General features: G+C 30.5%; 1 protein-coding gene across 3 annotated transcripts; it reads right to left on the reverse strand.

Annotated features, from left to right (window-relative positions):
• Positions 1-7,795: 7,795 nt before the first annotated feature.
• LOC105157572 (uncharacterized) lies at positions 7,796-11,024 on the reverse strand. 3 transcript variants are annotated; one of them, XM_011073981.3, is made up of 3 exons: positions 10,641-11,024; positions 9,470-9,724; positions 7,796-8,849 (listed from the first exon to the last, which is right to left on the reverse strand). In XM_011073981.3, the coding sequence occupies exons 1-3, from the start codon at positions 10,800-10,802 to the stop codon at positions 7,965-7,967; spliced, it is 1,302 nt and encodes a 433-aa protein (XP_011072283.1). In that variant the 5' UTR covers positions 10,803-11,024; the 3' UTR covers positions 7,796-7,964. The 3 variants fall into 3 exon arrangements, with proteins under 3 accessions (XP_011072283.1, XP_088734459.1, XP_088734460.1); XM_088878333.1 differs by having other exon boundaries at positions 9,470-9,750; positions 10,641-10,779; XM_088878334.1 differs by lacking the exon at positions 10,641-11,024 and adding an exon at positions 10,520-10,640.
• Positions 11,025-11,221: the final 197 nt, after the last annotated feature.

Below are 11,221 nucleotides of genomic sequence, written 5' to 3' on the forward strand. Positions count from 1 at the left end.
GATGGAAAGTTTGAAAAGATCGATGAGAGTTTATTCAAACTTTACTATGAAAAGAGAGAACGAAATTCACGTTCAGCCACCAAATGTACAATCGCTAATGCGACTACTGCCAACCACGTCCAGGTTTACCGTTTTACATTCAAATAAAGTGCATTCTTGATTTCTTGAACGCTGTCACGAATTTTAGTAATTTTACAAGTCTCAATTTTCAACTTTTAATTATTTTGTTTTTCCATTTTTCATTAAATATGCAGGCTATATGTGTAAAAATAACAAGTATTATCTCATGCATTATATACTTATTTTCACTAATTTATAAAAAAAATACAAAAAGAAAAACAAATTAATTAATCCACATGTTACCGACTTAAAAGTCAAGGTCAATGATATTAGTAATTACCGTCAAACAAACTAATATAATAACTGAAGTTATTGATAACGGTTAATCAATATTTATTATGATTTTATCAATATTTTTGTATATGACTAAAATATTTAGCATGATTTTTAGTTATAACTAATGATTTTGGCATCACTTGCTGAAAATAACGACCAATAATTACTGTGCAATTGTGGCTGATTAATGTTCGCCATAATTTTTCAATTTTGGTAATTAATTATCACGGGAAAATTATGTTTTTATAAGTGAAATATTATTTAAAAATAAATAGTATATATATAATATAATATTGAACAATATATATCTATACTAATATAAAAGAGAAAGATTTTCCATACTTATAAACGATGGTTAATGACACTGCCGCATTAATTTTTTATGAAGCCAAAAATATCCTTCAACATATAAGATAACTAATTTATTTAATTTTTTTAAATTTTTCATTAACTCATAAATTAATTTTCTTTTCTTTCTTAATATAATATATTAATTTATATATTTTACTTTTATTTATAATATATCTTAAAATATAAAATATTATTTATTATATACATAAAAAAACAACATATGAAAACTCTTATAAGGAACTTTGATTCATTATAATCTGATTTGATGGTATCATTTACTTCCGACAGGGTATTTTATTAGAGTATATATGAAAATAAAGCACAATCTTGAAAAGACATAGTCGACAAACAGCACAATATATATCAATAGAATCTCAAATCGGACAGTTGAGAACTAAAACTGTAACCACATAATATATCCTCAAAATCCTCATCTTCATTATTCTAATTATATATATATATATATATATGTTTGTGTTAATTAATGCATGACTGCAAGAAATATGACATTGTAAACTCCCACATTTTCATAATTGATCTATAATTAGCACATGCCTTATGATTCATCCATATCAATTAACACTTCTTGATAGCCCCCCCACCCCACCCCACCCCACCCACCAAATCATGAATATTAGTTTGTTGATTAATTTAATTTTTCAATTAATTGTTTTGCAAACAGGAGATTCATCAGTTGGTTATGTAGCATACAATGGACTATCTCATAATGATTTTATGAGTGGATTATTGGTATATAATTTAAGAAATTTGACCAACCACATGTAAGATGTAATAATATTCAATTTATTATGTGTCTGATTTAATTTGGTTAAATTTGATTTGAATAAAAATATCAGCACTCTCTCTAACAAGGACATGGTGGTTAGAGCCCCGCGATGATAAGCTTATGGTTTGAGTATCATGAATGTATGTGTATGTTTATTTTTTAGTAGTTTTTTTGTTCGTGGTGTAACTATAATGTGTTATGTATTGGCTGCAGACGAGAAGTTTGAATGACTTATAAGTCCTAAAGCCTCCCCTATCTAGCGAGACTCGGGCAAAAAAACAAGCAATACTAGCACACAAGGTCTTATTGTATCACACACAGCAAAACACAGCATTATTTTGCTTCGTATGTGGGATTGAGACATATTGTGCCCGTTCAAAACTTCTAGTTTAGGGGACTGAACGCTGATGCTGTCACACATCCCACATCGCCTGCAGACGAGCAGATTGAATGGCTCATTTGCTCCCTAATGAGACGTTTTCAGAAAAACAAACCTATATAAAATTTCAATCAAAGTGAACAATACCTTACGCCACAAGACACAATTATATAAAAGCATCAATTTGTTTCTTCAAATGTCAGGATCAGTTATAAATGTGTTTAATGAATCGACAATATCTGAATACATACAATGATGAAACGAATCATATTCCTCCAAAAAACATAGTTATAAAACAAGAAAAAAAAATTATAAAATTTTTAGTTAGAATTCGTTATTTTACTCAATCAAAAAACAAAATCCAACACAAAATATCTAGAGTATAAATATAATTTGATTGAGAATATGAGTTTGATGTATGATCAAAGGAGTTTGACTAAAAAAATGAAATTTATTACTAAGAATCTTATGAGGAAGAGGAGCACAGGATGCAAAAACAACTTGTGCACATGCTCTCTTAATTACTCCTCTATTCCAAACTCAATTAAACTAATGTATGACCCAACTAATTAATTCTTACTTCATACCAAAATCTAATTTCAATCAAACATATTTATTTTCCAACTTTATTTGATTTAAATAGAAGTGACGATTACATATTAAATAAATTGAACGACTGAACAATACATCATTCAATCAGTACATTAGTACAATTAAGGAATATGTAGTTATAAATTACAATAAACTCACATAAAAGTGAGACAAACACGAATCCATGATCTCGAACTAAATCATGGGATCCGAACCTTAAGCAGTGGAGAATAATTAGGTGTATTAACATTGATTAGAAGTAGAAGGTGGTACGTGTCTGTCCCCAACCGGGCATATGCTTCCTTAGTTTAGACAAGTTGATCATAATTAAGTGTGTAACTTATGCACATAGGGCACACGCGTATGGGAGTTGTCTCCGGCACATTATGGGACACCGTGCGTGTTTGGTTGATGACATTTAGACAACAATACCCACTCAAAAAGATATCTTCACCTAACCATATAACCATTTTGAGTGTCCAAACAAAGTCTTATTGTTTGCTTGCTTCTGGTGTTTGAGATTGTGGGCTGAACCCTTCATCTGCCATTTTTTCACCGAAGTTCACCGTCACTAACGATAAGGGTGAACTCTAACAAAAAAAAAAATGATTGAAATCATAAAAATTAAAAATATTCGAGATCAAATGGTACAATAAAAATTTAAAAAAATAAAAATGCTACAAAAAATGAGTAAATAGAAATTATAATCCAAATTTTAAAAGATCGCGTGAGATACATATGAATTATTTTTGGTGATTGAAAATGATGAATTTCAATTAAAAAAATGATTAATATCGATAAAAAAAATCAAATAATCTAATTTACGGGACCAGAAGTACATTTAGCTCTAAACAAGATTAATTCCAGAGAAAGAAATAATTTGTTGCAGTTAAATTATTTTAATTACAATGAATCTATATACGAACAAGTTTGATTAATTAAAAGATCTTTTCGTATCAGTTCAAATCTTTTATGAAAAGATGTTATTGCATTATATATATTTCATTTAATCTATACATACGATATGTATAAAAAAATTTAAATTTTTTCTTAAATATAATAAATAGTCTGAATGATATCCACATAATATGTACACCATAAGTATAAATATTTCTTTCATATATATGAAATAAAATATGAAATGCTATATTATTTTGTAAGAAATTTAGAATTAATTTTCTCCATGTATAGAACTTGTGCTATTTGTTCTGTCTTCCCTTTGCCAGCTGCCAGCACCTCCTTATCTTCTATGTGCAGTTCAAGTTTTGTATTATGAATTAGTGTTACATCTCCTATTTTATTCCATATATACATGTCAAGTTGTATATATGAAATTTACGTCATTTATGTATTTAAAAAATGTATTATATATATATATATATATATTAGATTGAATATGGAATACAATGTTGATGTAGAATAAAGCTCGAATTTATTATAATAATTTTTCATCGCAATTCCCGCGAGCATATAAAAAAAATCTTAGTATGAAATGATAATCAAAAAAATTGTGAAAACAATAAATTATAATAAATATGGAAAAGTAAAAAGAAGAGAAAAATATGGAGTAGTGGATTGTTAAGAGAAAAAATATTGTGAAATTACTAATTTGACTAAATTTTTTTAAAGGAAAAGAATAAAATAAAGGGTAAATTTTAGTATTAAGAAATTGGTACGATAAAAATTTTTCTTTTATAATAGTATAGACACATGAATGATTATGATTGGCTTGAGAATATTTTAATTTTTATTATACTAGACATTAATATAGATATTTAGGAAGGAATAAATTGAAATTTGGGTGCATATAGTCAAGTAATGAGATATTATAATACTAAAGAGTATTACTAAAGCATATATTTGAACAAATTAAAGCACAAACTTGTGAATAATTGATTGTGGAAATTGTATTAAATAAAAGAGGTTTAATGCAATTTATCTTCATGTGATATTATAAATAAGTAAATTACTCTCTAAAAGAATAGCAATTTATTCCTCTTGTATTTTTTTTTAAAATGAGGCAATTTATCTCCTTAGATAGGGAGTGAAAAGGTAAATTACTTGATTTTAACGAACACAAGAAAAATGATGCAATTTACCTCCTTATAAAAAGAGGTAAATTACTTCTTATTAAAATACACAGAAAGGTAAATTGTTATTTTTTTTTTATATGGAATAATTTGCTCATTTTTAATATTGCATTTTTTTCCTAAATAAAAGGATAAATTACAATGAATTTCCTTGAGTTTTGTCGTAATTACAATTACCCTCATTTGTTGTTTGACAAATTATAAATAACCCTAAAATTGCAAATACCTAACAGATCTCCTTGTGATAGTTCATTGTAGGGGGACATTTGTTAAAATATTTATAATTTTAAGAATTATTTATAATTTTTAAATAATAAAAAAATATTTATAATTAATGCAAATTTCAGGAAAGTCTTTGTAATTTATCATAAATAGAAAGAAAAAGATGAGCTTAAAGTGGGCCCACATGAAATGGGCCTATGACTTATAAAGGCCCACTCATAAAGCCCCACTCATAAAGCCCATTTTCCTCTTATCTCTTGGGGAATAGAGAAGATGAAGATTGATATGGACATGGATATTTAAGTTGTGGATATGATGAGGTTGGCTTATGTGGATCTAACTACTCCACACCACTCGATTCGCGGATTCACCCACAGGTGGATGAGAAGTGGAAACCTCGCATGAAGATGGACCATTGAATGAATCTAGCTTGAAGATGGACCATTGGTCATTGACGCACCATATAATTTGGACTTCCCAAACGTCCACGTTGAACCACATACGTATGTGTTTCTAGGTCTGTCAAGGTTGTTCCATTTTTTTAACATATTAAGTACTACATACGCATGTTGGACTTAATGGAAGAATACGGTGTTGGATACGTATTTTGGAAGTGTGTCTGACATGTTTTAAATGTTTAGAACTTTTTTAGTTATAATTTAACTAAAAAATAGTCTGTCTCTAAAAAAATAAAGGATTTTTGGTCTTAATAAAAAAGAAAATAAATTAATTCACTCCTCTCAAATTAAAAGTATTGTGATGAAATTTCTAAAAATTCAAAAGTTGATCATCATGATTTAATTGATTTGAATTATTAGAAACTTTTCATTATATACTTTTAATTATGTATTTTTTTAAGCACATTTGGTTAATAAATTAAATATAAGACTTGCTTATTTTATATCTTATCTGAATAATTTTTATATTACATATTTTTATTTTATAAGAGATTGAGAATATATATAATAAATAAATATATTATATATAATCATATTAGTGCCGTGTCTTAATATTTTTTTAAAGTTTTTATATTGCCGCGTCCGAGTCCATGCATCACAGATAGAAAGTCTTGAGTCATTTATTTTTAAACGATTGAAATTGTAGTTATTTGCATTCTCTCCTAAATACGAGGGTAATCAATTGACCAATATTTTTTATGGTCTATCAATTTAGTGTGTCAGTACGACTATATACAACAAACGTGCCACACGCCCTTCATAGTAACAAGGAACAACTTTTTTATAATATTAGGGAACGTCCATTGTTGCCCCATACAGATTTCTACCAACACATACCGTCTGTCAATTTATAAATCACACACGATGACGTTATCATATATAACTCACGATTCACAATATATATGACTACAGATGTGTGGAGATGGCATCATCAGGCCCACAATATCGGTTGTTCCAACCCTCGACCAAAAAACCCAAACGTGAACATAACAACATATCCACAGGAACATCCTGGGATTAAGACCACACCACGTTTCTGGGCCAGCCCCGCTTCAAAGTCATCGAGCTGGTAATGAATCACGCCTTCTCCTCCGTCGACAGCATTGTCTCCTGGAGGAGAATGTGCATCCAGAAGAAATTGTCGGTTCTTGGTGGGGTTTTTTACTTCATCACTCAGCTCAGCTCCCATTTCCAGGCAATCTAGAGCTGGTTTCTATTCTCTAATTACTTTAAATATTTTAAATTATTTACACTTGGACACCATATAAAAATACGAAATTATACTTTTTTCTAATTTTTTTTTTAAATTACACTTGCACCCCTTTTGAGATTTTTTTTCGTTTACAGCTGTACCGCTTTCACAGAAAATGTTGATGTCAATGAAAAAGTTATGCAAATTTTCATTGTACCTTTCATTTAACATTCTGTATAATTTATTAATAAAGAGAAATGTAAGAGTGTGATTATAATAAAATTATTGTTCTCAAAATTGATATTATTGTATGAAATATAGTGATTGATGAGTGGATCAACTACAAATATTATCAATAACTTATACTGAATTCTAAACGAAGCGTAAAATTATAAATTTATATATGTATTTTTATTTTTTTTACGTTAGTAATTTTTTTCCAAACAAATAATACCGTTGCAAACGAATAATTCTTGAAGGGGATCTGAGTGTAATTTCTAAAAAAAATTGAGTTTAAACTATATTTTTAAATTTTCACAGACAATATAAATGTTATTAACTTAATAAGATCATTTTCATGTAAAAAAACATAATCATAGTTCATGGGCTTATATAGATTTTTTCTTTTTTCATAATCTCACCAATTATAAAATATTTTCTATTGCAGTCGTAGGCGAGGAGGGAAAATGAAGGCCTTTTTGGTTGTTTAAATTCCAGGAAGATCGAGGAAAAGGTGAATGTGGTAATAAAAATAGATAGCATGAACATGGTTAAATTTTATTATATTTTTTTATATATATATATGAGTAATAATTATAACCAATATTATATTGCCTTTATTCAATTTTGAAAAAGTTATGTAATTTAATTTACATATATATTTTTCTCCTGAAATCGGCTGTGATCCTACGATTTTTCAATTATATCTTTTTCTTAACTAAAAATATTACATTTATCAAAAAAAAAAAAGTAAGTACTAATAATTAAAAGAATTATTTATCAATGCTCATAATGTGAAATTGATTATTTTATAAACTTTTACTTTCCGAGAAAACAATAGTAATTTTTATTTTAATTTCTTCTAAAATTCCAGAAATATTGCTTCGAAAAATTCCATGAATTATGTCTTAGAAAATTCTAATTCAAATCAAATTTGATCAGACCCAAACCAATTATATAACGAATAAAATACTTTGAGATGTGATTTAAAAATAATTTAAAAAAAATATATCACAATTATTCTGTGATTAATTTTATCTCGGCCAATCCTGATTTAGATGAAAATTTTCCTTCCATTTATTATTTCTAGATTTGGTCACCAGCAAAGTCTTATGGCAAAAAGCAGCAGGCAAGCAATTCTCTAGCAAAATAAGTTCAATAGCAACTACAACTACTGCAAAATATACATCTCAACAAGCAATCTAACAACTTGCTTCTGCCTTCAGACAAATTTGGACCAGAAAGATGTCAAAGAAACAACATGAAAGAGTCTAAAAAACTAAATAAGTCCATGCACCAACTTCCCCTCATAGAAGATTTTAATTTGATCAACCAGAGACTGAACATCAGCCAACTCCTCCTTTTCTTGGCTGAGTTTTTCTTGCAACCTGTTAACAGCAGCCATGCAAGTTTGCAGCTCCTTTTTGTACATTTCCACAGCTTTCTTCCTTTCATCAATCGCTACTATGGTTCTTGCTTCGACATCCTTGAAAGTCGAAACACCCTCGAATAGCTGTCTGGCCTTGGATATCTGGTTGAGCCGATGATGAAGCCATCCGACTTCCACCTTGACAAGTTCCAGGTCTCCAATTTGTCTGAGCATGGACTGCAGCTCCGACAGCGTCAACTGTGCTAGTTTTGAAGCTTCCAGCCGCTTGTAAATGCTGCAAACCAACTCCAGGAGGCAAGAACGTGATTCCATTGAAAACGTGCTGTGTTTTGCAATGTCCCCATACTTTGCGAAGATGGCATTAAGGAGAGGCACCATTTCGCTTTTCACTTTGTACCCATCAACATCAACAAACGGATTCTCAACTTGGACTACAACCTTACGAATTGATGGTCTAGTAGGATTCTCACTGGTTTGGGCATTTCTATTGGCAGTATGCTGTGGCCCGTGCGAAAAGATATTGGAGTCAACGTTAGCCTCCATCTCAGGGAGTTTGTTGTTGTCAACCATAATTTTGTCTGGGCAGGGAGGAGTTGCTTCAAAGTGCAATTCAGATTGCCGAGATTGGGCAGGAAGATCTGAGGTAACTTTCTTCAACTCCAGTATGTTCTTGAAGGCAGTTGGCCGGTTTTCTATCTTGGAAGAGATAGTCGTACCGTGCCAGGCTACTGGAATTTTATCAGGATGAGTGCTCTCATATTGAGAAGGCAAGTCCTGCAAGGATGTTGTGTTTGTTTGTGTTTTCGTTTCCAATTATCAGTTTTTGGGAAACAGTAATCAAAGTAAAACACATGTTTGTTTATAGGTATTCATTTGACACCAGAATTCAATATGAAGTACAATTTCATTAACTAATACAAACACATTCTCATTTCACAGAAAACCTATACAAAATTGAAAATGCATATTTTCCACTGAAAATGAAAACACAAAACATGACCAGTTAAGGTAAAGAAAGAGGATTCTATAATAAAAGAAAATCAAACTCCTGCTTAAGTTAGCTTGGGAAACGTAGTTTCTTTTTTTTTTTTTTTTTCATGTTCTGGCTAGTCCAAAGATAGCCTAAAACATCACCTATGTCTGTCTATATTCTTACAAACCACAGGTTTTAGTATGTTTTTAACTTATGTTTCTTTATCTTACACTAATACAAAATACAAAATCAAACCTACTAAAATCTCTAAATAACACACATTGATCTCTATCTCAAATAAAGAAAAACACCTTAGGGAGATAACTCAACAACCACAAAAGCAAAGGCATTTTCGTTGAATGAAATCATCAACAGTCATAAACATACCACGAAAGCTAATTATACCGTAAATTGATTGCACCTGAGCTTGCACTGGAGATCCCGAAGCAAATACTTCGGCTGGAATGTTGCTGCCTGTTTTCACTTTTTTCGCGTCAAGAAGAATTTGCTTCACCAGCAAAAAGGTAGAATTGACAGAAGGATTCTCATCGTCATCATTTTGGAACGAAAATCTTGAGGGAACGTTCAATGCAGCTTCCTTATCTATGAGCGCCTTAGCATATCGAGTTTGGCGCCTTGAGACCATAGGAGTATCTACTGTTGCAGATAATGGCCCCTGATAAATCAGCACCAGAAGACAGACTGCTTTTGTGAATCAAGCTGTTAATAGTTTTTTGGTATAAACATTAAACAGAGATCAAACAATGAACCACATAAAGTTAATCACATGGTCGGATATGAGCTTATAAGATGTTAGATCTTTTCCTTTAAAGAGCTTATAGGCACGTAACATCTCATTTTTCAATCATATAAGCTCCTACTTAACAATCACATTTTTACATATTATAAGCTCTCGAACACCCTCTAAGTGGCACAATGTAATACAGCCCAAATGTTAAAGAAATAGTTGAAACATTAAAGATGTTGTCTTTGATACAGTTACAATATATTTCTTATCCATTTTTGTATAAAAAAATTGCTGTTTGGATTGTAGCATTTTCAACTCATGCTATCTTTAAAGAGTAATGTTTGAAGCTGCAAATCAAACTGTTAAGTTTAATAGCTATAGAACTTCTGGAAAACATCAGGGAGGTTAATAGAGATGTCAATCATAACATTTCAAGAGCAAAACAATTTCATAAGCACTCAGATGATGTCTTAGTCTTTGATGCTGGAAATCAGACCATAACCCCTCGCACACACACATCAAACCAAGAACCCCTTTTTATCCTTCACTTTCATGGTAATGTACCCCATAGTATTTTCATTTCTTCTCACAGATTACACATATATACAAACCATCTTTCGCTCCTCATACAAAGAAACCCAAACTGACAACACACATGCAAACAGCCAAACACATACACGGCTTGAAAAATGAACCAAAAATGCAACTTTTTTGAAGACATACACCTAAAAGAAAAGTTTGGAAAGCCTGTCCAGCCCAAGATCTGTTTCTCTCTCTCACATACACCCACACATTCACTAGGCATGGTAAAAGATGAAGTAAGAAAAAGGGTCAGAAGTACTACTGGTGGAGAAGCAATGCGGTAAGGCCCTGTCTCTTGAACAATATAATCATCATCACAGCTGCTGCTGCTGATTAACTTGTCTTCTTCTTCCACTTGTTTGATCTTCTTAGGTCTCCCTCTTTTCTTGTTTAACTTCGATGGACTCTCACTCTTCTCCTCCATTGTTTTTGTTTGTTTCTTTTCTATTCTATCTTCTCTCTATTCAAAAGTTTCAAACTGAGAGCGTGTTTGTGTGTGTGTCTCGGGAATCAGTACTTCATCATGCAAGTCACGTTAATGCCTGAGAAGAAATCAGCATACAAATGGCAATAGTACAAGAGTTCTTGCAGAGGCAGAAAGGTTCTACACCATTTTTCTACATCATGATTTGATTGACTTTTCCCAAACCCTGTTTGATGGAAAATACTAGACTGCAATAGCATTTGTAGGATGTCCATATATTATAATTTATTTTATTTAATTTTATTTTTGTGTATTTAAATAAAATTTTGGATAAGATACGACTATACTTAATATAATTATAAATATTTTTATATTATTTAAAAAATTATAAATACTCTTTTAATTTTAATATATATGTC

Source organism: Sesamum indicum, linkage group LG3 (genome assembly GCF_026168435.1).
Source record: "Sesamum indicum cultivar Baizhima isolate 11 linkage group LG3, ASM2616843v1, whole genome shotgun sequence".
Lineage (NCBI taxonomy): Eukaryota > Viridiplantae > Streptophyta > Magnoliopsida > Lamiales > Pedaliaceae > Sesamum > Sesamum indicum.

Coding starts and splice junctions, on each gene's coding strand:
- LOC105157572 (XM_011073981.3), bottom strand. CDS start 10,802: ATGGAGGAGAAGAGTGAGAGTCCATCGAAGTTAAACAAGAAAAGAGGG. Junction 9,725..10,640: donor ACCGCATTGCTTCTCCACCA/GTAGTACTTCTG, acceptor CTGATTTATCAG/GGGCCATTATCTGCAACAGT. Junction 8,850..9,469: donor GATCTCCAGTGCAAGCTCAG/GTGCAATCAATT, acceptor ACATCCTTGCAG/GACTTGCCTTCTCAATATGA.